A 26,829-nucleotide genomic window follows, 5' to 3' on the forward strand; every position below is an offset into this window, starting at 1 on the left:
GTCACTAGGGGAGTGAATCATCGAACGGAAGATCTTCCTCTCTGTTTCTCCTTCTCTCTGTATATCTGACTTTGTAATAAAAATAAATAAATCTTTAAAAATAATAATAATTCCTGAGATGAAGGCAAGGGTGTGGATCGGCATGGCTGTCTGGAAGGGCAAGAGGGGAGGGCAGCCCTCGGGTCCTGGGGGCTCCCCCACCCCTGCTTTTCCTTTAATCTCTTTCTACATGGTCCAAGCCCCCATTTATCCATGAGTAAACTTTATGTGCAGTTTAGGGACAGAGCTGCAAACATACACCTGGCCCCTATAGCTAGCGGGTTGGGGAAGGGATTGTGGCTTTTTCGGGGTCTCCCTGGTCTCAGCCTGGGACACTGTTCTGCTCTAGGCTCCATTCGGGGCTCCTGCCCAGAGGCTCTTGAGCCATCACAAGCTACCTCCCAGGCCATGAGCAGGAAGCTGGATCTGAACATAGATGGGGCTTGACAGCAAGCACTCTGATATGGGACATGGGCGTCGTATGAGTCCTCGCGTCACAGCAGCCACTCCCCAGGGGCTCTTTCTACCCCGGTTCATTCACCAGCAAGTGTTCACTGAGCATTGGTGAGGCAACAGGTGCACGACTAGCTGCTGGACTCAGAAAGGTGACAAGAATACACACCTCTCTGCCCCAGCAAAGCCCACAAGCTGGAGGTCGGAGGAAAACAGGCTGCTGTTGTTACACAGAAGCATAAAACAGTGGTGATGGCCAGTCTCAGGCAGGGCTGCCAGGAGGGCCCCCTCAAGGAAATTACACTATTGGCTGTATTGCCTGGGCAGTGAGTCGCTGATGCACTCCCGGTCACTGTTCCAACCACATGAGACACGTCTTTCTCCTGAAAGTCAACTTCTCTTTTAACTCTGTCTCCCAGAACAGGTTCCATGGCCCCCCAAATAATAAAAGCAGCTGGACTGTACCTAGAAGGAGGCCAGGACCAAGGCAGGAGTTCCCTCTCCCTTCCTTTCTCTCTCTTCCTTCCTTCCTCTTGCTGCCCTCTTCCTCAATATGGGCGGGGCTGCACGTATTTAAAGGCACCAAGAGCACTCAGTTGGTGGGAAAGGCTCCTCCCCTACAGCAAGATTCCTTGCAGGTGGGACAGGTGCGGCACACAGGTGTAAGAAGTGGATGGGGGTCCTCTGCTGAGCAGGAGGAAGGAGGGCAGGCTGCTGGGCTCAGCACTTTGTTTACTGGTGGTCACTGTTGACATCTCTGACAAACAGGATGCCGGGGCCTCTGCCAAGAGCTGGCAGGTGGGAAGTAGCTCTGCAGAGCGGAGAGAGGGTTTCTGTGCTGGACAAAGACACTCAACGGGCAGAGAGCAGAGGTTGGCAGGACACTAGCCGGCCCTGCTCTTGAACCCCGCCCCTCTATAGCTCTGAGCCCTAGGGTCTGGATGCAGAGGAAGGGCCTGGCTGGCTCCCTCCAGGGCTGGCGAGGCCAGAGACAAGGGGCAAGGAGACTTCAGGTCTTTGTACAGCTGTTAGGGATGAATGACGGTGCTGCCCAAGGTGGGCGCTGGAGAGAGGGCGGGGCAGAGCAGGGTGAATGAACTGGATCACGGGAGAAGAGTTGGACCATGAAGCCAGGGGCTGGCAAGGGTGGCCCGTCTGATGTGACCGGGAGGTGGAGCTGGTGAGGCCAACAGCGGAGTGCCCCAGAAGTGAGAGGCCAGGGCAACCTGGCATCACCCTCTGTATGGTGGATAGTGTCATTCAAGAAACTGGCAGAAGTGTGTGGCTGCAGGCCAAGATCTTTGACAAATGAGAGGTGGGCCCTAAGGGGCCAGCAGTTGCAGCAGAGGGTGGGGGGAGAGGGCACAGACATGGTCTGAGGGGCCAGGAGCCGACATCCCTAGAACACAGGAGGAAAAGAGGCAGAAGAGGCCAGGGGAGCAGCATGTCCTTATTTGCACAGCTGGATGTGTCTCCTTGGGGTTGCTGCTGGGTGTGGCCACAGAGGAGGTGGGTGCTGGGCCCACTCTCACTTCTCCCCAGCTTGGGAAGGAGCTCTCTGTCTGGTTGGAATCTCAGGGACCTTGGCTGTGGCCTAGTGGCCTGTGGTGGCCCATGACACTGAATGACCAGCACTCCAATCCCTGGTGGGGAGGGACAAGGAGCAGGGAGAGGACAGTGGGGAGGGCCTGGGGAGGCAGGACCAGCCTGGGGGTCAGAACACAAGCCACATCTATGGCATTCAACAGACAGGGTGCTGAGTCGGGGGCAGCCTCGCTGCTCTCTAGGGTCAGGGAGCTTTTAAAGCCACACGTCTGGTACAGCCAGGTTGCAGACCTGCGGGTTCTGCATGCACAGATTCAGTGTGTGGGAAATATTCAGGAGGAAAAACGCTTCAAGGGCCAGATGCAGTAGCCTAGTGGCTAGAGTCCTTGCCTTGCATTTACCAGGATCCCACATGGGTGCCGGTTCATATCCTGGCTTTGCTCTGCTTCCCTTCTAGCTCCCTGCATGTGGCCTGGGAGGGTCGTGGAGGACAGCCTAAGGACTTGGGAGATCTAGAAGAGGCTCCTGGCCTCTGGCTTCAGATTGGCTCAGCTCCGGCCATTGCAGCTACTTGGGAAGAGGACCAGTGAATGGAAGATCTTTTTGTCTCTCCTTCTCTCTGTAAATCTGACTTTTCAATAAAACATCAATCACTTTTTTTAGAAGCACCTCAAGTGAACATGCAGATTTGTAGTAGTCCTCCCCTAAACAGCATAGTGTAATAACTATGCCAACCTTGAGTTGAGGATGGTGAATAATCCAGAGATGATGTAAGGTGTATGGGAGGGTGTGTACAGCTTCTATGCAAAGAGTAGGCCACTTTCCAGAGGAGGAACCTCAGAACCCAGCCCCCTGGAGACAGAAGGATGGCTGAGCAGCGAGAACCTGCGCTGAGCAGGAAGGCCTCTGTCTGCGTTTCAGCTTGAGATTCAGGAGCCTCGCTACAACTACGCCCAGATGTGGGGTGCTGAGCAGCCCCTGGGGACCCAGCCCTCCAGCCCCAGCCTCCTGCCAGCCCTATGCAGCCCACCTGCACCTGGCCCTGGGATACACATTTCACTGCAGTGGGCTTGGAGCACCGGTGGGGGGGGGGCAGAGCGTTGGCAGGGGCACGCACAAGAGAGGCAAGATCAATTTGGGGAAGAATGGGGTCTACTTCTGTGGGAGTCCCCTGCAGCACAGTGCCAGGGTGCAAAGGGGAAGGAAGTCTGAGAGCAGACTCAAATGGGATCCTCCAGGTCTGGGGCAAGCACAAGCAAGCTGGGGCAAGCACAAGCAAGCTGGGGCAAGCACAAGCAAGCTGGCTGCAGGACCAAGCCCCAAGGGACCGCCCTGGGTCCCTAAGAAGCTTGATTGGAAGAGGGAAGTCCCAGGGTACCACAAAGCCTTTCAGAGGGGCAGAAGTAGGCCTGCCTTGGACAGCCCCCAGGGATGGCAATAGGGTGGCGGGGGTGAGGGCAAGGAAGAAAGAGCTGCCGAGCAGACCACCCTGCCCAGCCACAAAGTGATTGGCAGTCAGCTCCCTGCCCTGGGACAGGCATGCTGCAGCCAGAACTGGATGGTCAGGAACTTCCCAGCCGACCCAGGGCCCAGCCCTCCTTGAAGGTCTAGGATTCTGTGGCTCCTGACCCTCTGCCTGGTGGCCGCACTGTTCCGCTGCATCTCTGCTGGGCTCATCCAGGAGGCAGGCAGAGCTGCCAGGAGCCAGAGCTCCTCTCCTATCCTTGGAACATGGCCTTCCAGAGCCCTGGGCCATGGGGTGGAGAGGACCGTGTGTGGGGACCCTTATCACGGCATCTACCAGGTCCTTGAGCCCAGGGGTCCAGCTGTTCTCATGGAGGTCCCCAGAATGTCTGGCCCTGAGGTCAGGGAAGCCAACTGGGCAGGGGTGGGGGGAGAAGGCTGCGTTGCCCAAGCCCTTCCCAGTGGGGCCGAGGCGGTCATGGGAACCTGTCATGGGAAGCATAAATCCGCTGGAGGCCGCCACCCCCTCACCTTTCTTTAGCTGCTGAGGCCACCCAGGGTGAGATCTGAGGCTGAGGCCTCCGCTAAGGAGGACTTCTAGTCCTACTCCTCTCTGTGATAATTACCCCAAGGAGCTTTGGGGTGCCCCATGGGTATGGGGTGGTTGGGGAAGGTCCAGGGTAGAGGGTAGGGAAGTCTGGAAATCACACAGTCTGATTGTGTCGCCTCTTGCCAGTGTGTCACTGTGGGCTCTGCCGTGGGATTAGGCTCCAGGGTAGAGACGGGACTCGTGGGGCTCATCTTTGGGGGCTGGACTCTGGGTCAATCAGCTTCTGCATGGAGATGCAATGGAGGCGCCAAGAGCTGAAGTGGGAGCTTTCCCCCCACCCCCGACCTGCCTTTCCCCAGCATGCTCTGCGGCCTGTCCCTGGAGGGCCCCAGCTGGCTCCCGGAGAATTTTTTAATCAGAGGGGGCGGGAGTCCAGCAGCTGAGGCCTTGAGCTGGGAGAAGAAAGGCCGCTGGCTGCCTCTGTGGGCGGTGGCAGTGAGAGGCAGGGTTAGTGAGCTGCTCTGGGGAAGGGGTGGGGCTGGGAGAGGAGAAACTGGGAGTTGAGGGTAGCGGCAGGGAGGAGAGCCAAGCATCCCGCTGTTTGCTCTGGGGTCTTGGGAGAGCAGGAGTTTGGCTGAGAGGTCACCTTGGATAAGCCAAGATTCTGGGGCTGCCAGGGCCCCTGGGGGATGAGAGTATTGGCAAGGAGCCCAGGGGTCCAGCGGGAGCCTAGATGAAGGGCTATGGCTGGAAGGAGATGCACCTGCCCCAGGTATGGAAACCCAACCAAGTGTCTTGAGGCTGAAGGCCAGAGACAAAGCGACTGCACCCCAGTGGCGTCCTGAGATGTTTTAATATGAGAAATACTCAAGCAGGGTGTGTTGGATGAGTATCTAAGACCCTAGAGGCCCACAACAAAGTAGCCGAGTTCCAACACCAGCTCCTCCTAGGCCACAAGCAGGGAGCTGAATGGGGAGTGGAGCAGCTGGGACACGGACTGATCCCCACATGGGATCTCAGTGCATACAAGGGGAGAATTAGCCAATTGAGCCATTGCATTGGGCCCCAGACTAATTTTTTTTAAATGTTGTTTCTGAGATGAAAATGTTCTGGAAGCCTACAGGACACTTCTTCTAAACTGAAGGCTTTCCTGGCCTCCTATGACCAACCCCGTCGAAGCGGAAGGGCCTGGAAACAGAGTGTGAGGAGTAGGGCCCACAGGCTGGGCCCCCGTTGCACATGGGGGCTCTCCAGGGTGCAAACATGAAGGCCTGGGCTCCACACGCTGCTGCTGCCTTCAGGCCTGGCTGCTGGGTGAGGGAAGGGTTTGGGGGCTCGCTTACAAGCTGCCCTCCTTGTTGAGCCCGCACCCTCTCTGCAGGCCTCTGGCTTCTTCCTGGGACCAGCCTGGCTGTGCTACAGGCAGCAGAGTGCAGGTGGCAAGTACAACCCACAAGTGCAAGGAATTTCTGCCACAGTCCTGACTTCAGCCCAGACTTGATCCTGGCCAAGGCACTCCATGCCTGGGCATGGGTCCTGGGTGTGATCAGCCACGCCCTTCAGGAGCCCCTCTGAGGTCAATGGTGCCTTGGCTCTGCCAAGACCTCTGTATAGTTTTTCGTCTCCAAATTCTTGCTGTCATTTCTCACCTGCTTCACCCCTCTTTGTCCTTGAGAGTTTATGTCTTTCTTGTTCCATTGCTACCTTTAAGAAGCTTGGGGTGCTTGGAACACAAGTGCCAAGGGGATGTGCTGGAGGGACAAGTGGAAGGGGGTGATGAGACTGGGCCATGTGGCATGTAAAGCCCTGTGCCCCACACGCTCTGCCCTCACCTCAGACAAGCCTTGACCAGGCTCCCCAGCCCAAGTGAGTTAATGTCTTGGGCTACAAAATCTTCTTCTTTTTTTTTTTTTAAAGATTTATTTTATTTTTATTGGAAAGACGGATATACAGAGAGGAGAGACAGAGAGGAAGATCTTTCGTCCGATGGTTCACTCCCCAAGGGACCACAACAGCTTGAGCTGAGCCAATCCGAAGCCAGGAGCCTCCTCCAAGCCTCCCACATGGGTGCAGCCATCCTCAACTGCTTTCCCAGGCCACAAGAATGGAGGTGGGTGGGAAGTAAAGCAGCCAGGATGAGAATTGGCACTCATATGGGATCCCTACGCGCTCAAAGCAAGGACTTTAACCACTACACTATTGCATCGGGCCCTCAGAATCCTGTAAGACATCAGAAGGATGGCAAGGTCCTTCTTCCTGTGTCACATGTGGGCCTGGAGGAGGTGGGGAGCAGGAGAGGGAAGGCTGGGGGTCAAGGATGGGAGGATGGGGACCGAGGACCTCATCTATGTGGTCGCTGCAGGAATCTGGGGAGGGATTGGGTCCATGGCTGCCAGAGCCACCGAGACAGAACATTCTGGAGTGGAGAGGGTGGGGCCTGCCACCCCATCCTGGGAGGGAGGGTGGCTTTCCAGAGAGGAGACTACAAGGTATGGGGTCAGGACACTCAGGGTTAGAAGGAGGAGGGTCTGCTCTTGGCTCTGCAGCTGCCAGCTTCCTGCTCCTGGGCCCACCATGGAGCCCCTCCTGGCCTCAGGGTCCTGTTCTGTACAACGGGGACAATGCTGCCCCTCGCAGGCCTGTGTGAGGGTGCAGTGGATGGCCCTGTGCCCCACACGCTCCAGGTGTTTCGGGTATCAGCAAATTCATGACACCTTGCAGTCCTCTTTCCCTGCTTCTCATAAAGGCTTTTTTTTTTTTTTTTCCGTCTTCTGAGAAGCAGAGGCTGGCAGGTAGCAGTTGCGTGGGTGAACGCCAAGCCCCCTGTGTGAGCCAGCATAGAGATGGGCAGGACCCCCAGGGTGGCGGGGAGGGCTGGTGGGGCAGCACTGCACACAAGGTCACAGCCTCTTCCGGCCCAAAGGCAAACTCTGCACGCTCCCATCCCTGCAGTCTGGAGGCAGGTGTGGCTGAGAGGGATGGCTGGCTAGATGGAATCATGGCGAGTTTTGTAAAAACGAGGCTGCTTCGAAGCTCATCCCCAGCCTCTTGCCACACACAGGCCTCCCTGGAGAAAGTTCTCAGTGCAAGGGAAGTGACTTAAAAGGACAGAGGCAGGGACGTGCCCTTCCCATAGCGTCAGCTGCAGGCCCAGTTCACAGCCTGCTGATAAACTGACCTCCTAGAGGGCAGAGGTGGGGGGTGGGACCGGTTGCTATGTTCCCATGACAACCCATCTCGCTGCCATAGCAACGCAGCTCTGCCTGGTCTTGCGCAGCACTGATTGCCGGAGCCAGTGGCCACACCACGCTGCCTCTCAGTATGGGCATGGGTGGAGCCCTCCCAGCCCAGGGAAGTCCAGTCCTTTCTTACACAGAGCAGGATGGGATGCCCAGGGCTGGCACGGTGAATGCCCATTAGTTTTTTTCCTGGCAGAGCCTCCTCCACCCTGGCCCTAGGGCCCCCAGGAACACCCTACTAGGCTGAGTAAAGAGTGGAGATGTGGGGGCCGTTGACCCAGGCGTCGCTAGAGTGAGGAGGTTTGCCACACCCCCGGCTGAATGCCTGGAGTGAGTTGTCTGGACTTCAGGTTCCGTGAGTGAGGATGCGAGTGAGGGTGCCCATCCCCAGGGCGGGTGTCACAGAAGGAGAGCAGCAGCAGCCTCAGTGTGGGATGCCGCTGGAAGGGGAGTGCCGGCCCTTCTGAGCCACAGCTGGGGACTGTGGTCCAGGCACCTGTTGGTCAGGGTGGACCGCATGCTCGTCCTGATGGGGCTTCCCACGTGTCTCAGCACCTGTTTGGAATCCCAGAGCGAATTTAAGGGCCTGCTCCCTCCCTCCTACCCAGGGGCTGCCCAAAACATGAGCTGTGGTCCACTCGGCCTCAGGACCTCAGGAAGCAAGGCGGAGAGATGAAGAACGAATTTTTAGACATTTGTGTAGGCGTTTGCTAGGGTGGAAACGTCCAATCAGAGATTTCTTTTTTGTTATTAAAAAACAAACAAAAAAAAAAAACCCCGGACTTTTTGTATTGCCTTTTAAACGTGTGTGCGTGTGTGCATGTGAGCATGTGTGCATGTGGGTGGGGTGTGTACTGATCTGCAATGGGTGGAGAAAACTTAGACTGTGCCCTGGCTGCCTTACATCCAACTGGCGGAGCAAACTACCTGCATGACCCCAGGAGCGACCCAAAGCCAGCTGTGAAGCGCTCACACCACCAATCCCACTCCGGCCACTAGGCTGCATTGCCTTTATTGCTTCAGGCCAGAAGCCCCCTACTATCAGCCTTCCCGCACCCTCGTGCGGTCGAGTGTCAGTCTGGCGGCGCGCGGCACCTGCGCCTCAGCCCCGCCGCGCGCGCCGGGCTCTTGTTCTGGCGCCGCCCGCCGCCGGCCGTAGCGCAGGCCGAAGGAGTTCCAGTTGTAGGCCGACAGGTCCTTCTCGCGCTGCACTAGCACCGCGCCCCTCGGGGCGGGGATGAGGCGGCTGCCGGAGGAGCAAGGGCCCGGCCTCTGGGGCTCCGTGGAACCCTCGGAGGGCGGGCATAGGGAGGCTCCCCGAGGACTCAGCCTGGCCGAGGCGGGTCTCCTCTCCTCCGAGCATCGCAGACCCTGCTCCCAGGGGTCTGGGAGGGTTGCCGGGGGTCCTGGCCGCTGGTCTAGAATGGAAAGCGTAGGGAGTGAGGCCGAGGGGTAGCGAACACGGCTTGGAAACACCGACTCTCACCCGCTCGCCCACATCCTATGCTTCCCTACTCTCTGTTAAAGCGGGCTGTGGCAGTGGCTCAGCAAGCTAAGCTGCCCTCTGTACGTGTATGCTGGTTCCAGTCCCAGCTGCTCCACTCCAATTCAGCTCCCTGCTAATGCTCCTGTGAAAGCAGCAGTGGAATGGTTGGAGTATTTGGGTCCCTGTCTTTACTTGGGAGACCTGAATGAAATTCCAGGCTCCTGGCTTCAGCCTGGCCAGGAGCAGTTGGTTAGAAAGTGGACCAGCAGTGGATGGAACATCTGTCTGTCTGTCTTTAAATAAACAAAAGGAAGTGTAAGGAGCAACTCGAACAGGGACCCTGAAGACTGAGAAGGCATCCTGGACCCAGCACCACCTTAAATCCCCTTAAGGCCGGTTCACCTGAGAAAGCTCCGGCCCTTTAGGATTAAACTGTGCGCTTACTCACCCAGTCCCCTGAGGCACTTATCCCAGTCCTGGAGTTGAAAACATTTTATGGTAAATGTAACATTCTGTTTTAATGGATACAACACCCCTGTCCACTCACAGCACATCTGCCAATCCCTGACCCTTCACTCCCAATACCCTCCCCCAGGCTATAAAGTTCTCTCTCTCTCTCTCTCTCTCTCTCTCTCTCTCTCTCTCTCTCAGTTTCTGCTTTCTCCCTGTCCTACAGTTACCTCTCATATGGCTCGCTTACTGTCTCTGGTACCTTGAGTTTGTGGCGAAAATAGCTAACGGGAAGTGGGGCCTATGCCTCATGCCCCCAGAGCCCTGTGTCCATCCCTGCGCTCTGTCAGCTGGCCCAGGGTTCAGTGATACTGGGAAAGTGACCAGGTCGTGCCCATCAGCACACCTGCAGCAGGGCTGGTTGCCCCCTCTCTCAGGGGATGCACAACGCTAATCAGAAAGCCCTTCACGTGCCAGACCAGCTAAGCTCCCTGCACTTTGTGGCAGTCAAAGTGGGGGCGGCGTCAGGCACCAACCCCAGCCAGCCAGGGCATGAAATTCAGAGTGCGTTGGGGACAGGAATAGCTTTGAATGTGGCTCCTCTGTACCCTGGCACTCTGAGTGTCCAGCTTAGGGTGATTGGCAGTTGGCCTTGCAGGCCACTCCCACCTTGCCCAGGTACCACTCTGCATGCAGTGGGAGGCCTGGAGCTAGCTGCTCCAGGGAACACCTGATGAAGCCCCACTCCCGATGAAGGCAGCGTCCTTGGCCAAGGCCACCTCGGGCCGTGCCCTCTGGGAGGGAGCTCTTAGGGGCATGTGTCCTGACTTCCACAGCACGTGGAGTGAGGGCCGGTGAGGCTGAGCCACAGGGGTCCACTTGCCCAGGGGGCTGCTCTCCAAAGACACGGCCTCTGGCCGGGGTCGGGTGCTGCTCCCATTAGCGCTCTGGAGGCCCTGGCACCTGCCAGGCTTCGGCAGTGCTCGATCCAGTGACTTAGGGGATGTCTCATGACTGACCCTCAATAGCCCTCAGTGTCTCCAGCTCAGCCGTTCCCCCACAAATCCTTTGCTTTAGGGTTTTGAGGTTCCCCCCACCCCTATATCCAGATTCCTCATATGGGCCCTGGAGTCCCTGATAACAGAAATCCACACACCGATTTCCTTCTCAGACGGCACAGTGGGAGGAAGGCACAGCAGAATGGGGGCATGGAAAAGCGCCGAACCTGGGCGAGCCCCCTAGCCCCCAGCTTCCCCAATGAGGCCCACCTGTGGCACCAGGCGTCTCCATGGCTGCCGCTTCTCCAGGTCTTCCCCTGAAACAGGTGGCACAGAGGGACAGCAGCAGCAGCCACCAAGCCAGTGAGCGCATCCTGGTGAGGAGAGGCAGTCCTAGCTCGGGGTGTCCTGAGGCTGAGACAGGCGAGGGATGCAGGAGCAGGTCAGCCACAGGGCCTGTGCAAGATGGGGACCAGGGTCAAAGGGTCGAGGCCTTGAAGGGATGAATCTGGAAAAAGTACATCAGCAAAGCGAGATGGGGACCACTCGCCCTGTGTAGTTCACAGCTGAGTTTCTGCTAGGTGAGAATATCCGGGAGGGCTTCCTGGAGGAAGCTTAGGCAGGATCCCATTGGCGGGAGAGGGGATGGGCCTTTTGGGTTCCAGCCTTAAGGTTGATGGAGAAAGACGGGGTCAAATGCCATGAGGGGAGCTCCCAGGGCCGGGGAGTGGATGCTGCTTCCCCTTGGCACTGACCTGTGCCTCTCTGAGTGCTGGTAATGGAAATTTAATGCTTCCTCTCTTTCAGGAAAAAGGGAAGAAAGAGGCAATCATCTTGAGCTCTCTCCCAGCCTGGTCGTGACCTTGTCCGACGTCATTCAATGATTTACCATGAGCCAGGGACAAGGGAAAACCTTGGGTGGATTTACGGGGTCAGTGGTCTCACAGAGCCCCTCGGGGCACGGGTGGACTGGGACTCCTCAGAGTTGGCTGGCTGCCCAGCTGGGAGCTGTGTGCCCTGATGTAACCCTTCAACCTCTCCTCCTTGTCTTGTCAATGAAGGAAGCTCTGAGGCACAAGGTACCCAGAGAACAGCTGGGAGGCCGGCTGGACCCTGCAGGCTGAGCCCCAGGCAGGGGGTCCCACCTGACCACTCCCCACCTCCCAGACCCTCCCCCTGCACGGGGTGCGGGTAAGGGATCCTGGCAGAGGTCACCATGAGTCCCTCTGCTCTTTTTCCCTCCTCTCCCTCAGCACACACTCCCAGCAGGGCTTAGGCGTGGGGTCTTGGGTAACACCTGCCACAGGGCATGGAGTGCATGTGCAGGCTCTATGCTTGTTCCTGGTGAGATGAGAGCCAGTCACTTCTCTGCACTTGCCCCACCCTCCCTCTCCAGGTCTTCCTGGCAGTGTGCACAGTGCACTGGCTCATGTGGCCACCAGATGCCTGCCTGCTCTGATGGCTCCTGAGCTTGCAGACAGCCTCTGTGGTAACCCGGGCCATTTGGCACCTGCCTCATGACCTAGGGATGGGGCATGGTGGAGTAGCAACGGAAGAGACCTCTGTAGAAGCAGCTCAGGCCTTCGCCACTCGGGAGCGAGTCGGCAGGGAGATCACTCCCTGAGCATTTCAAAAGACACCGCAGATGGCACAATAGGCACAGGTGAGTCCTTTGGGGAGCCCTACTTAAAAGGTCCAGCATCCCTGCATGGGATGGCGCTGGGGTGCTCAGTGTGTGTGCCCTGGGAGAACTCTACCTGTTGCTCTCTTTCTCTCTGTCTCTCTCTTTCTTTCTCTTCCTCTCTCTCTTTCACACACACACACACACACACATACACATCTCCCCCCACCCCCAGCCACTCTGTTACCTCTCCCTTCCCCAGCTCACAGCCACTGCGCACTATCACTTGACCTGTGCGGTAGAATTGTGGCAGGGACTCTGGGAGGTGATGTGCACCTGCTGTGGGCTCCAGCCCAGGGGAATGCTGCGCTCAGTGCTCATCAGGAAGTTGGGCGTGGGATCAAAGCTTTGGAAGTAGGGTAGCTTCCTTCCTGGGGTGATCTCTGTTCTGAGATGCCTTCTAGTTAAGCTTGGGTTTGTCGCCCATCACTTGGGAGCTCCCAGTGCCCTCTAACCCTGGCACAGCGTCCATTCCTTGTACATCTTCCTTCCACAGCCCAACAGGGACCTAGGTCCTGCCCTCCACATGCGATTCCTTGAGCATCCCACCCAACAGCCTTCTGGATGCACCTGTTGGTCTCAGAATGAATTCCCTGTGCCCCTCCAGTGCCTCTCACCAGCAGGGAGGGTACTCTGCAGCACGGGGGCCACTGCGTCCACCTACCTTGCCTCCGTGGGTCAAGTGGGAGCTCCGTGGGGTCTCCAAGGTGGTGAGACTCTCTGGAAGTGAACAGGAACTCGGAAGGGAACAGAATTCCTGGGCTCACTCTCCCGGCTCCCTGGTCACAGCCCTTTTATAAAGATTGGTGACGTCTCCAGATCCGAGGCCACTTCTGCTGCCTGTCCCCCTCCCCTCAGGCCCATGTGGAGAGCTCACAGCCCCCTCCGCCCTCCCCAGCATCCCCACTTCCTCCAAGGACGCTGCCCTCTACTTCTCACGGGTCCTGCCGACCTCCTCAGCCCTCTCCCCACTGCCTACCCTCACCCACTCGCATGAGTCCCATTCTGCCCCAGACAAAGACGGAAGAAGTGTGGTGGGAGCCGTGGGAGGGGTGTCAGGGTGACACATCTCGCTTCTTTCTGACAGCACCACAAAAACCCCGGGTCTAGAGAGAGCATGAGTGGAGGGCATGGGCACAGGCTGACCCCAGGGCTGCGTTGTGCCACCCAGTGGGAGGCAGAGTGAGGGCATGGGGGTTCACTCCCCTCTGCTTGCCTCAATTCCTGAGCACCTGCTCAGCAGGATTCTTTTTTAAATAAACTTTTTTTCTGGTTTATTTGAAAGGCAGAGAAACTGGATGAGAGGGACAGAGAGGGAGATTTTCCATCCTGATTCACTCTCTAAATATCCACAATTGCTGGGGCTGCATAGACCAAAGTCAGGTGTCTGAACTCAATCCAGGGGGTTCCCCATGGCTGTCAGGGGTCCCCAATACTTGGGTTGTCACCTGCTGTCTCCCAGGATATGCACTCGCAGGAAGCTGGCCAGGCGATGGGGGATGCAGGAGTCCCAAGGGAGGATGTCCCCGCAGGGCCATGTGCCTACTCTGGGGTGAGGTATTGAGGGGAACGTGACACTGTCATGAAGGCAGTTCAGTTCTGGCACCTGCTGGCCTTTGAGTGGAGAACCGTGTGGTAGCCCTGGGGAGGTGGCTGTTTCAGGGAAGCGCTAGGGAACCCGGAGACATGGATCCCGGTGGCTGCACATCTGAAGATGCCGCTCCAGTGACCTCTCCGCCTGCTGCCATGGTCTTGTGACTGCAACACTCCGAGGGCAGGGGCAGACCTCCTAGCCTTGACCTCAGCCCTGCTCGGGGCAGCAGGATGGGAGGAGGGGATAGGTGTTCACACGTGCCTGTTCTGTGGGTGACACTTGTTCCTGGGTCCCAGCACAGGAGGACTCTACAAGCATCAGGAGACCCCACCTGCTGGGTGCTCTGTCCAGGACCGACAGCTCACAGTAGAGATGCATGTGCTATCGGTCCAGTGTGTCAGTGCCCAGCGCCTGTGGAACGCCCATGGCTAGCAGGGGCTGCAGGCAATGGCGTCCCTTATTGGTGTGGATGTTACAGCTGGGAGGACAGGGCTGGCTCCAAGAGGCCACTGTCATGTCCCCTGGCAGCAGCCATGCTTTGAGATGGAAGGTAGACACTGACTCTGAGTCCCAGATACACTCACGGTGTGGGGATTTAATCTTCGTGTTTCTGCACACGAACACAGAGTGGGGCTATGACGCCTGCCCCAGCCGCTGTCCCCTTGGCCCACGTCTCTGTTCCCAGTTCTCTTGAGTTGGCTGGGAGGTCTGAGACTCAGCTCCATCCTTCCTTCCGGACTTGAGGGAAGGTCTGAGTCAGTGCTCTGTGTGTGTGTGTGTGTGTGTGTGTGTGTGTGTGTGTGTGTGTGTGGCGGGGGTGGCCCCCATTTTCCTTCCAGCTCCCTCCGCCTGTGATCCAAGTTCAAGGAGCTCATCTCTGTGGCTCAGACCATTGAACTGGTGCCTTGAAGCCTCCGGAACAGCTGTGGGAGCCAAGAGTCATTTACTGCAGACAAAGCACCGAGGGCAGATGTAATATCCAGGTTATTACAGGGCCACCCTTGAGAACCGGGAACAGCGCCAAGCACAGCCGTGCATGGGAGCTGCGGGGGATGTGTACAGCTGGCCGGCTGTGAGGTGCTGGCCAGGGAAGGTCTCCCTGGACTAACTGGGAGCTCCTGTTCTTACAGGTGCTTCAGAGAATCACGGGGAGTGGTAGGGCCTGAGGACCCCCGCCCTTGCACGCACCAAGCAGAGGTTAGGACCTGCCTCTCCCTTTTCTTGCCATCGCTGGCTGCACATACTCCTCCAAACCAGGCCTGGCTTGGCTGGCTTAGGCATTCTGGCCATATGGACAAGGCGCAGGAAAGGGGAGGGGAGCAGAAGGGGGATGGGGCACTGTGTTCCTCCCTCCCCTCGGCATCACAGCCCAGCTAAGCTGCAGGTGCAATGTACTTACCGCACTCAGAAAGGGGATGTTGGCGACATTACCCAGGAAGCCAAAGGCCACAGGGAAAAAACCCCTAGAAGTAGAAGGGAGACAGGTAGGGTAGTGATGCCCGGGAGGGCAGGGGAGAGGGCAGCAGATAGCTAGGCTTCTCGTCCCTCCTGGGAGAACCAGGCCCCTTGGACATGGTGGTGGGCAGGGCTTGACAACCTCATCTCAGGAGAAGCAGCTGAATCAAGTTTAAGAAGGAAAGTGGTTAGGTCAGCGGTCTACCCTGGCTCCACTCCCTGCTGGCAAATTCCTGCCCTTTGCTGAATACCCAGGTGCAGCTGTAAAGTGGACGTCATGGCCTTAGGTTCTGTATTAAGGGCCCTCCCACAAGGCAATGCTCAACAAATGGTTCTTGCCTTTTTCCCCTTCCTCTGCCCTCAAAGCCTTCTGCTGTCCCCGGCTGAACGTGAGGCACCTGCTCAGGCTTTTGGGGCCGGGAGTGCTGAAGGTCACGTTCACACTACCCAGGCCCGGCTTGCCTGTGAATCCCACTCACCCTGGAGTGGCAAGCTGGGGACATGTGTGTGGTCCGTGCCCTGACCTGCGTGGGAATGGGACCCCTGTACAGTGGACGAGTCAGGGGGGAGAAGTCTGACTTCTGGCTGAGCCCTGTGCCTCCATCTTCTGAGGCGGCCCTGCACTCCTGAGCTTCTCCATGGCTCTGGCAGGCAGCAGCCCAACCTCTTGTCAGTTTTACCTTTGGTTTTGAAATTTACAGTCTGCAACAAGTCCACCTCCCCCCACTTCTGAGTCCTCCATGGACTATGTGGACCATAGATTTACATCCTGTCTTCCCTCCTGAAATGCAAATTCTTGGGCACATTCCTCCCTTCCTGCCCAGTCCCCACACCTAGCCCTGTCTGGGCACAAAGCAGGTGCTCTGATGCTTTGGAGAAGTGACCCCAGAGGTCCCCACAGCATCCGGCAGAGAATTCAGCCAGGACCCACCCTAGGGCCATGGAGCTGCAAGTGCTCTGGGCCCTTCTAGGAAACGGGCTGACAACTGACGCACGGCCTCCCACACAGCTCAGTTCATCTCGGGTTACTGACGATGTCTAATACAATATCAATGATTACTGGTGGAAGCACGGTACTGTTCGGGGATACTGATGAGAAGTATCCATACGTGCGCAATACAGAGGCGAGTTTTCTCCCTACTGTCTTCCACCCACAGCTGGGTCTGCAGCCGTGGAATCCGTAGATACGGAGGGCAGTGTGGATTCCTGCTGCGCTGGGTTAAGCGGACGGCAGAAATAGCTGAAGCTATACTACATACTGTGAAGCCTGGGGCACTCAAGTTACCCTAAGCAATCTAGGGTTCCTTTCCTCTCCTTTCCACCCTGGCATGTGCCAGGAACCTTCCAGTCCCCATTGCCCATCCATCTCAACTCTGTGCAGTGCCCCATATATGCTCTGAGTCCTCCCTCCCCCGCCTGCTGTGCCCAATCCCCTTGCCCTTCTCCTGGACCCTGCCCGCCCTGCAAGGCCTGTCCAAGTCACCGCCCTCACCTCTCTTCTGGGCTGTTTCAGCCCTGTCTGCACATGACCACACATAATCACTCATGTCCACCTTGCCTGCTCCCAGGCCCAGAGCTAACACAGCCCAGCCCGAGGGCCAGAACTCCTGGGTCCTGTTTGGGTCTCTCATGCAGTCCTCTTGAGGCCCCTGGAGGGCATGGGGACTCTTCCCTGAGCACTACTGGTTTTCTCATGTGTGTGTCAGGTTGTGGGGATAAGATGTGTGCCTGGCAAATGCTAGCCTCTTGCCCTTCCTCCCCTGGCTGGGTCACCTGTGGACCTGGGGACAGGCCCTGTGCAGGGGACACAGACAATGCAGTGCTTGCCGAGGTCTCCTTCCGCCGACCCCTCAAGATGCCAGCCTCAGTCCCCCTGCCCATCCTCCCATCCTCCCAGGGCGTTCAGCTTGGGCAGCACAGAGTCCCTCCTCCCACACATGTCGCTGCTGGGTGACGCAGCTGCCTGGCCGGCGGTAGGGAAGGTGGGGTGGTGGCGCTGGCTGAGGTCTACACTCACTTGAAGAGGCAGAAGAATCCATAGGCTTCCAAGATCATGCCCAGGAGCGGCCAGCGCATGAGCACCAGGAGCACGCCCCCCAGGAAGAAGCTGGTGCCCTTGAGTTTGTGCCTCTGGAAGAAGAAGGCTGACGTCTTCCTCACCCCGATGATGAAGGAGAGGCCGGTCAGGAACAGCAGCTGTGGGGAGGGCGACGGAGGGGGAGGAGGCTGGGGGGGGAGGGGGCGGAGGGGGCAGGACTTGCTTGGTCTTCTGGGTGGGGCAATAGCAGCAGGGTAGGGGTGAAGGGGGGGTGGTGATCCAATTACATGGCAGAAGCCTAGGTCCAGAGGTGGGGGGCGTGGCCAAGCAGAACCTGGTGGGGGCGGGGGAGGGGCCCCGTCTCTGGAATCCAACCCAATTACGTGGCACCCCGTGTGTCTTCCTGTCTGGCTCCCAGGAAAGATGGGTGGAATGGGAAAAGCTCTCCACGTCACAGAAGAGGTGAGGAAGACTGGGGTAGCCCAGCCAAGGTCACGGGCGCCCTCAGGGATGTATTGCCTGGGGTCTGACCCTCCATGCCTCCACCCCGAGGCTCCGTCCATGTCTCCAGGTTGGCTAGGACCTTCAGAATGCCCAGCTTGAGTGTGCAGCCCCTCGCCAGTCTCAGGCTTACCCTCTCCTTCTCTGAGCCTTCCTTCCCCCCGCTGCCTATGCTTTGCCCACCTTTGCATCCAATTCCTTTCCAAATTGCTTCTCATCCCCTTTCCAGCTGGGAGTGCCCTTGTTTCATAGCAAACGTGATGAGCACCTGACTATGCCTTTACCACAGCCCCTGTCTTATGTGTGCATGCTACACCCTTCAGGGCATGGAGACAGCACCTGGCTCGGCCTGGTCCTTGCTCTCATGCAGGAAAACAGGGAGCCTCGGTTAACCCAGCAGGGCCTGGTCATCCATCCCCAGCAGCCTTTATTGGCCCATGCCCCGGATGGACATGGCCTGGATGAACCTGGGGCAGGTCCTCCTAGCAGTAGAGCCCTCAGGAAGGTTGGGGCATGATGGTAGTATGTGTCGGGGAGTGAGGACTCACGTTTCCAAAGGCCATGAGCACCGAATCAAAGTACAGGAGTATTCCGAAGAGGATGAAGAAGATGCCGAAGCCAGTGATGCCCACACCGAGCTCTGCAACGGGCAGGGAGGGGCGGGCTGGACTGGGAACCTCTGGCTTTGCGCCATCACCATAGGACAGTGTCTTTTGGGGCAGGGCAGCTTCATTTCACCCAGGGATGAGGTGGGGTGGGCAGGAAAGAAAGGCTGGGCACCCGACACCATGATGACCACATGCCATCCTTACAGAAACTGAGGAGAGGCGGCTGCTACCCTTGTCTTCAAATACCACACTGCCCAGGTCACAATCGGAATCTCATCCCACTGGCCTGCTCTGTTCCTGTCCTGGTGCAGCTGAAACCCCCTGCAGCCTCTGCCCCACCCCACACCTAGTGGGCAGAGGGGCCCAAGGGGACCACAGCTCCCATAAACCTGAAGGCTGCCCAGCCATCACACTCGGCTTCTCACAAGGATCTCCCATCTAAACAGTTCTCCACGCTGTCCCCTGCCTGGGAAAGCGGAGGGCACTGGTCTTCCTGGCTGGGACGTTGGTATCGTCCCTTCCTTCTGCAGCCTCTGCCTCAGTGGCCCTGGGCAGCTATGACTTGTGTCCCATGAGCAGTCTGCAGGCATCTCAGGGCCTCCTTGGGCACTGTCAGAGTTTGCTTGCAGTCAGGAAGCCCAGCAGAGCTGTGCCAAATGCGCATGGCCAAGGTCTGCTGTCTTCAGATGTGCGCACATATTTCCTCTCCCCTCAGGAAGAGGTGAACCAGCCCAGGTTCCTGGTTCCTCCAATGTCACTGAGATCCTCAGTGTCACCTCTCCTTGCCACCGCGACAGCCAACAAACGACCCCACATCGGGATGCTTCATTTGCATGGCATTACTGATGCATCCATCAACACTAACTCTCAAAATTCTGCACCCTAGGCAGTGATGACCACGCCTCCGCCCCGGCCTCTGTCACCACTGTTCTCTATGCCTATGCCAACCTGATTCGACACTTCATACAAGCGGGGTCAGATTGCCCTAGCTCCCGAATGTGCTTTTTAAAAAAATGTAACAAAACCTTTACTAACATTTTGAACAGATTCAGCTCTCACGGAAGTGGAAGGCTTTGTGCCACCGTGGGGCGCTGCTATCAGCAAGCCTGATGCGTTAACAGCCATTCCTCGGATGCAGGGCCAGGTGCAGAGTGGACTCCTGATGTTGTAATCACAGAGGTGGCCATCTCCAGCAGCTTGCCTGCAGAGCTGAGCCTCTGCTGGTCAACGAGGATGTCTTTGTTCTGCTGGGCACCACCGCTAGGGAGATGGTCTTGCCAGTCAGGGTCTTCACAAAGATTTGCTTCTAGAGCTTTCAGCAAATGCTGGAATCTTCTGAAACACTACTTAGGGTGGAGCCGCCAAAGAATCAGCACATACCTCTTGATAAGGCTGCTGGCCACTGGACCCTCTCTAATTTTTTTTTTTTAAGATTTATTTTTTAATTAGAAAGTTGGATTTACAGAAAGAAGGAGATATAGAATGGAAGATCTCCCATATGCTGGTTCACTCCCCAGGTGGCCACAATAGTCAGAGCTAAGCTGATCCAAAGCCAGGAGCTTCTTCCGGATCTCTTGCATGGGTGCAGGGTCCATCCTCAATTGTTTCCCAGGCCACAAGCAGGGAGCTGGGTGGGAAGCGGGGCTGCCGAGATACAAACCTGTGCCCATAGGGGATCCTGGCTTGTGAGAGCTTTAGCCACTAGGCTACCACACTGGGACCCTCTCTGATGTTCTTAAGGCTCCTTGCCATGGTAGCAGGTGCCAGGAGCCTCTTCCTTCTTCACACTGAGTACCATCCCACTGCCTACATTGATCACATTTTTTGGCCCTCTCCTGAGTTGATGGGCATTTGAGCTGCCCCCGGCCTCTGCCCGTGGTGAACAAGGCTGCCAGGATGTAGCAGTGGAAACAGCTCCTTGAGCCCCTCCCTCAGTTCTTTCGGGGGAAGTAGAATTGATGGGTCAGAAAGTAACTCCATTTTTAGTGGTCTGAGGACCCACTGCACTTCTCCCTGGTGGCAGTTAGGACTTCTCCACATCCTTGACAATCCTCATTCCTGTCTATCTTCCTGCCTCCCTCCTTTCTTGGCTGATGGCAGCCACACGAAAGGGCATGCGGTGGCTCACACTGTGGCTCTGACTGTACTCCCCCAGGGGTTGGCAAGGCATCGCATCCTGTGCTGTTGGCCGGTTACACACCTTTTTGGATCAGTGCCTGTTTAAGCCCTTCGCCCATTCCTCAGTGCTGCGCTGCTTGCCACCGATTTGCCAGAGCTCTATTTCTGCACTGTAGGGGTTAACACATCAACCAATAGATGGCTTGCAAATATTTTCTCCAGCTTTCCTTTTTATAAAAAGATTTATTGAGTACTGATTTAACGAGAGGCAGATTATATAGAGAGAGATCTTCCATCCACCTGCTGACTCCCCAAATGGCTGCAGTGGCTGGGGCTGGGACTCGAACCAGCAGCCACACAGGATGCTTCACTGCTGTGCTAAATGCTGGCCCTATTCTCTATTCTCCTTTTCACTCTGGGGGTTGTGTCCTTTGATGCCACAGGTTTTAAATCTGATGCACTTAAAGGATGTTTTCTTTTGTAATCTGCGCTCCTGTATCACAACCAACCATTGCCAAACCCAGAGTCCTGGTGCTTTTCCCCTCTGGGTTCTTCCTATGATTTGTGTACGGGTTTAGTTAGGCACGTGGTCCATTTTGCCTTAATGTTTGCTTGTGGTGTAAGAGGACTCAGCCTCATTCTCTTACATGTAGACATACAGTTTTATCGACATCATTTGTTGAAGACTACGCATCCCCACTTGAATGGTCTTGACACTTTTTGTCAAAATTTTTATTGGATTTTTTTTAACTGACCCCTTGCAATGGATCCATAGAAAGTGTATGGAATTGGCAAGACTGTGCTTTTACTGGGAGTTGTTGAAAGTGAGGTGCAGCATGGACACTTGGCACAGTGGCTTAGACACTGCACTGCGTATCAGAGTTGCTGGGTTTGAGTCCCAGTTCCACCTCAGTCTCCCGCTAATGTGAAGGCAGCAGGTAATGGCTCAAGGATCTGAGCTTTGGACACCTGTATGGGAGTCCTGGATTGAGTTCCCCACTCTGGCTTTGACTTCGCTCAGTCCCGGTTGTTATTGGCATTTAGGGAATGAAATAGTAAGTGAAAGCTCTCTCTCTCTTTCTCTCTGCCCACTGTGCCTTTCAATTTAAAAATAAGGGCCTGGAGTGGTAGCCTAGTAGCTGGGGTCCTTGCCTTGTATGTGCCAGGATTCCATATGGCGCTGGTTTGTGTCCTGGTGGCCTTGCTTCCCACCCAGCTCCCTGATTGTGACCTGGGAAAGCAGTCTAGGACAGTCCAAAGCCTTGGGACCTGCACCCACATTGCAGTCCCGGAAGAAGCTCCTGGCTTTGGATCCACTCAGCCCTGGCCATTGAGGCCACTTGGGGAGTGATCCAGTTGATAGAATATCTTCCTCTATTCTCCTCTCCATATATCTGACTTTCCAATAAAAAGAAATAAATCTTTTTTAAAAGCTATTTCAAAAGAAGAGAAGCAGAGGGAGAAAGATCGTCCACCAGCAAATTCACTCTCCGAATGGCCACAACGCCAAGGCTGAGTCAGGCCAGGTCGGGAGCTCCTCTGGGTCTCCCAGGGCAGTGGCAGGAGCTCAAGCACTTCAGCCTTCGTCTGCTGCCTGCCGGGATGCACGTTATGATTTCATTTAAAATTTTTTATTTGAAAGACAGAGTTACAAAGAGAGAGATCTATTGGGTCACTCGCCAAATGCCCACAATGGCCAGAACTTAGCTGGTCCAAAGCCAGCAGGTGCTTCTTCCCGTCTCCCACATAGATGCAGTGGCCAAGAACTTGAGCCATCCTCTGCTACCTTCCCAGGCCACAGGCAAGGAGCTGGAAGGAAAGTGGAGCAGCCGGGACATGAACCGGCGCCCACAAGGGATCCTGGTACAAGGAAGGCAATGATTTAGCCACTAGGCCATCAAGACAGGTCCTTATTTGCGTTTTTTATGCATGCCGTGGGAACACCTGCTACTAGCTTAATAGCGATGGTGCAAACACGTGGCACTCTTCTGGGTCTGACCACGTAGCTCCCTCCCACATTTCCTTCTGTCACACAGAAACACCACAGGAACAACTATAGGGGTTCCATTTGTTTTGTGCAAACATTTCCCACGTGTCGCCCTCAAGATTAGCCTAGAGCTTGCTCAAGCCCCCACTTCTTCCCATCCTCTCCCTGGCTTTGGGGTGCTGGCTCCTGCAGTTCTCAGCCTGCTTGGAGAGCTGACTCTGGTGTGGCACAGAGACTCAGAGCTGGGCATCTGGAGCTGCCATGCTCTGGCCTGTTACAGACCCGAGAGTCCTGCCATGGCTGGGGGGTGTGCAATCCGTGCTCACGTTACACATGTCTCTTGCAAACCCACCGGCATGCCTGCACCCACCCTGTAAGAACAGCCTCGGAGCTGTACCCAGACCCAGGTGACCTCCATTTGGGTTGAATCAACTTAAACTTTGGCTCCAGTGGGCAAGTGTGGAATACGAGAGCTGGGAGGAGAAGGTCAGAAACCTATTCTGGGGTGTTACTTTGCAAGGCAAGTCTTACCTAAGGACAGAAGTCCCCACCTCACCCCTGGTGCCCTGCTCCTGACACGAGGCAGAGCACCCCCTGCTGGAGGCGGTGGTGGAGGTCTGGTCACCTAGTGCAAAGAAAGGTGACCCCAGATCTCAAACACTGACCAGGGTCAGGTGTCCCTGGCAAGCACACTGGTCACCTGCTCTGGCCCTGTTCAACCTCTGCCCTGGAAGTGTTTAGGCCTGCAGCCTGCTGCCCCTGGGAGGATGTCCTCACTGCCCACTGGGCAGCTCGCGTTGAGGGAAGCCAGATTCCAGGTCTTCCTTTTTCCTAAGGCAGCCACTGCCCTGGTCAGCCAGCATCCCCTGGACTAGGCTGGGGTGTGGGTGGGTGCAGGTGGCTGTGGCCTCAGCCTGGGCAGGAAGTCTCAGAACAGCAATTACTCTTCCATCACAAGCACACTTATCTGGGGCAAAGAATCTTCTCCTGGAGCCACTTGGAGTAGGAGCCACCTGATAACTCCTCCCCCCCGGAGGGCCAACAGTCACTCAAACTGGGAAGTCAACCCACAGTCCTGTCAGGGTTTGTTCACTGACCCAGTAGCATCATTCACAGCAGAACCGAGCTCCTTATCACGGGCGACACTTCCTGGTGCTGCCTCCTCAGCTGACACAACCTTGACTTTGGGTGGTTGTAGCTGGTTATTCTGTAGCATTTCCGCCAGTCTGCTTCCTGTGACCAGATACAGGCTCTGCATCTCAGACAGAAACACCAAGAGACACATCCTCTCTTCCCATCCTGGTCAGGGACTCGCCGTGCCAACCTGAGCCATTCTCTACTCCCACGGTGGAGTCTTCTGAGCCCCGCCATTACGACATGACCCCCCACGCCTCTCCCAGCCCTCAGCATGCCCTTCTTGCCCTGGTCTGGTTGTGGCACCTGGCACCAGATCACCACCCCGCCAGGATCTCATCTCACGTCATTCCCATCACCACCCACGAGGTGGGTCCATGATTGACCCCATTTCACACTCCAACCACCCAAAGGCCGGACACCTGTCTGTGGGCACACAGCCAGCAGGCAGGAGCCGGATTGGAACTCGCTCTCACAAGGGCTCTTCTAGTTCCCTTCTGCTGCGGTTTCTCTTGCTTTGACCACTCACCACCCCACGTAATGAAGCCCAGTGGACAGACAGGTGTCATTCCTCACGTGTCGGTGGCTGACCACTCCCTGCTAAGGCAATTTTCTGTGGGGGTCCATGGCACTACGCCCCAACTGCTCTCACCCTCCCTTCGTCAGCCCCCACTACTTGCTCTCTCTCTCTCTTCCTCTTGGGACTTGCATGGCTTAGGGTTCGACTGCAGCTGCCTTCTCTTTTCTGACATTCCCCACTTCCAGGGTCTCCCCAGTGAACACAGCGCCTGTTCTCCTTGCTGTCCATGCCAGCCACCTCCCCTTTGGCCTGCAGCTTCTCCCCAGTGCACTTGCTGTGTGTCTGTCCCCTTCTCTCCACTCTGCCTGACCACTGTCACCTCTCTGCCAGGCCTTTGCACCTGCCCCCCTCTACTCTTCCACCACAGTTGTGCCACGCAGGGCCAGTCCCACACCACTCAGGGACTTGACAGCCCTCTCCTCTGAGGGAACGCCCTCTAGCGGCTGGCGTTGTGGAGCAGTGGCTAAAGCCTTGGTTGGCTGCACTTCCCATCCAGCTCCTAGCAGCCAAGGGTGGCCCAAGTGCTTGGGTCCCTGCAACCATGTGGGAGACCTAGATGAAGCTCCTGGCTCTTGACATGGGTCTGAGCTCTAGCTGTTGCAGCCATTTGGGGAGTCATTCTGCATTTCAATAAATAAACAACCTGACAGTTCTCCCATCTACCCCACAGCGACACAAGTGTGACAGGACAACACACGTGTGACGGGGCCTAGGCCTGCAGACATGATATGCCTTGCCCTCCTGCCATACTACTCCTCACAGGTTCCACCAAGGCCAGGAACACAGCCCGGTCCTCCCAAGACATACTCATGGCCTGGCTTCTGCTGCCTCCTCCAGGAAGCTAGGGCCCATGTGCTCTCTGACCCACAGCGCTGTCATTTGCAGGCAGCTGGCTTAGTGCACTGCCAGCTCATGACCGTGCCAGACCGTCTAGATTATCACCAATGGTGGTGGAGGAGTGCCCAGGGCACCCAGTGGAGCATAGTACGGCCCCACCCAGTGGTGATCCTGCGCCTGGATGCCGGAAGTGTAGGGGAATGCTCACCCCTCGTTCCCCATCCTGCCCAGGTCTCTGCACGTCTGACTCCACGTGCTGCGGCTCTCACCTGCCTGCCAGGTGTACACCTGGACCAGGAGCCATAAGGGCAGACGCAGCACCTGAGAGAGCCGGTTCTGCTCCGTTCCCGCTCAGCCCTGTCGGCTGCCCAGGCTAACACCCTGGAGGCTTCTGGGCTTCTTCTGGCAAATCCTTCCAACAGTTTCCTCAAAACAGCCCCAGGATGACCCTCTTGCAGCCTCTTCACGGCCAACTCCCTGGCCTTCTCCTCCATCCCGTCCCTTGGCACTGGTCGCCTGGTCCCCCTGCTGCTGCCCTCACCCCTTTGTGGCCTGTTTTCAGCCCAACGTCTATAACAGTCTTTTATAAACAGAGACCAAGTGAGTTTCCCGCACAGAACCTAGCCAGTGATTCCCCCACCACCCCCGCATGTGGCCTGACCTGCTTCCCCGTGACCTCTCTGGCCTAAGTCCCTTCCTCTGCCCTTTACTCCTTCCAGCCACACCAGCTGTGCTGGCCCCAGGGCCTTTGCAAGGCCTTCTCTTTATGCACCATTTCCTCCTGCAGATGTCTGCATAGCACTGCTTCCTGACTTCCTGAAGGTCTCTCCCAAGGGCCCCTCCTCAGGGAAGCCTGCCGTGACTGTGCTGGACTACTCCAAGCCCCTCAGCCTCCTGGCCCTGTCATACTGTCACCCAGAGCACTAGCCATGATGGCACACACAGCAACATTTCTCGTGGGGCTGCCTCCTGTACGCCTCCAGACATAAGCAGGGGATCCCAGGTGCAGCCTACACTCTGCCCAACACACGGGGACAGGCTCACTGGTCCCACAGAAGAAGCTTGGAGGGACCATTAGGTGGTCAGCAGGGTGCAGTGGGTGGGAGGACCTGGCAGGCCCTGGGGGGTCTACACGCACAGAGGCCTCCTGAGCCCACACCCGTGGCACCTTGATCTGAGCAGCCCCGGAGGGGAAAGGCTGAGCCTGCCAAATGAGTGTGCCCGTGCCTCCAGCCCCAGCCTGTGTCTCCCTGCAGGCCCCAGGCGACCTCCCACCCCCACAAGGCAGGGACCACACCCCAGTGGGTGTCTGCTGTCGCGCCAGTGCCAACACCGCAGCTCCCAGCCACTGGCTCCAGAGGTCAAGGGCGCAGGTGCCTCAGGACAGCCAGGCTGGCAGGGCTCGCCTCCTCCCCACTCTGGCCCTGAAGCCAGGCCTGGGCCAGCTCCTGCCTAAGTCCCCCCATACTCACTCTGCCACTCGGTGATGGAGATCATGTCTCCGGCAGCCTGGGGGGGACTTCCTGCGGGTTGGCTGGCAGGTGGTGAGTGGCCCGGAGTGACAGGCCTGCTGACAGAAGCTGATCCTTGGTGGTTGTGAAAGGAACTATGGTAAATCATTAACCATCCCAACCCCTCAGCTCTTCCCAGGGCTCCTGCCCACCTGGTCCTTTCTGCACCCCTTCCTCCCAGCCAGGTCTTCTCTATGCCACTGGGATGGCACAGGACAGCACGGGAGCATCTGGGGGCAGGGGCAGGTATGGAGGCTCCTGTAGGTTTGGTGAAGGGTGTGGAAGGAGTTGCAATCTGGGCTCTTCCGGAAATGCACCTGCGTGTTCCTGTTCTGTGCTAAGACTACTGACAAACACTAGGGGGCGACAAGCAACTGAAGAAAAACTGCCTGTGTCCCAACTGGGCAGCCAAACACAAAGGGACTGGACCTCCTTCCACAGCCATATGAAGACCATGAGGCCAGGGCAAGACACAGCAGGCTAAGCTCGGGGCGTCAGCCCTCTCTCAGATCAGAACGCCCAGATGCAGCCTGGCTCCTCCGCTTTCAATCCAGCTCCCTG

The 26,829-nt window shown here is 57.0% G+C and overlaps 2 protein-coding genes across 2 annotated transcripts; both read right to left on the reverse strand.

Moving 5' to 3' along the window:
- Positions 1 to 8,331: 8,331 nt before the first annotated feature.
- KISS1 (KiSS-1 metastasis suppressor) lies at positions 8,332 to 10,516 on the reverse strand. The gene is made up of 2 exons (XM_040985791.1): positions 10,495 to 10,516; positions 8,332 to 8,708 (listed from the first exon to the last, which is right to left on the reverse strand). The coding sequence occupies exons 1-2, from the start codon at positions 10,514 to 10,516 to the stop codon at positions 8,332 to 8,334; spliced, it is 399 nt and encodes a 132-aa protein (XP_040841725.1).
- Positions 10,517 to 14,312: 3,796 nt separating this feature from the next.
- Positions 14,313 to 26,254, reverse strand: GOLT1A (golgi transport 1A). Its single transcript, XM_040985254.1, has 5 exons — positions 26,230 to 26,254; positions 18,042 to 18,133; positions 16,972 to 17,150; positions 14,899 to 14,962; positions 14,313 to 14,422 (listed from the first exon to the last, which is right to left on the reverse strand). The coding sequence occupies exons 1-5, from the start codon at positions 26,252 to 26,254 to the stop codon at positions 14,384 to 14,386; spliced, it is 399 nt and encodes a 132-aa protein (XP_040841188.1). The 3' UTR covers positions 14,313 to 14,383.
- Between the last annotated feature and the right edge of the window lie 575 nt (positions 26,255 to 26,829).

The sequence above is a fragment of the Ochotona curzoniae genome, unplaced genomic scaffold, assembly GCF_017591425.1.
Source record: "Ochotona curzoniae isolate NIBS_2020 unplaced genomic scaffold, NIBS_Ocur_1.0 contig_430, whole genome shotgun sequence".
Taxonomy (NCBI): domain Eukaryota; kingdom Metazoa; phylum Chordata; class Mammalia; order Lagomorpha; family Ochotonidae; genus Ochotona; species Ochotona curzoniae.

Excerpts from the sequence above, each read along its gene's own strand:
- KISS1 (XM_040985791.1), bottom strand. The coding sequence starts at position 10,516 with ATGGAGACGCCTGGTGCCACAG. Across the intron at positions 8,709-10,494 it reads GGAGACGCCTGGTGCCACAG|ACCAGCGGCCAGGACCCCCG; the intron begins GTGGGCCTCATT and ends TTTCCATTCTAG.
- GOLT1A (XM_040985254.1), bottom strand. The coding sequence starts at position 26,254 with ATGATCTCCATCACCGAGTGGCAGA. Across the intron at positions 18,134-26,229 it reads CTCCATCACCGAGTGGCAGA|AGCTCGGTGTGGGCATCACT; the intron begins GTGAGTATGGGG and ends TGCCCGTTGCAG. Across the intron at positions 17,151-18,041 it reads TGCTCATGGCCTTTGGAAAC|CTGCTGTTCCTGACCGGCCT; the intron begins GTGAGTCCTCAC and ends CCCTCCCCACAG.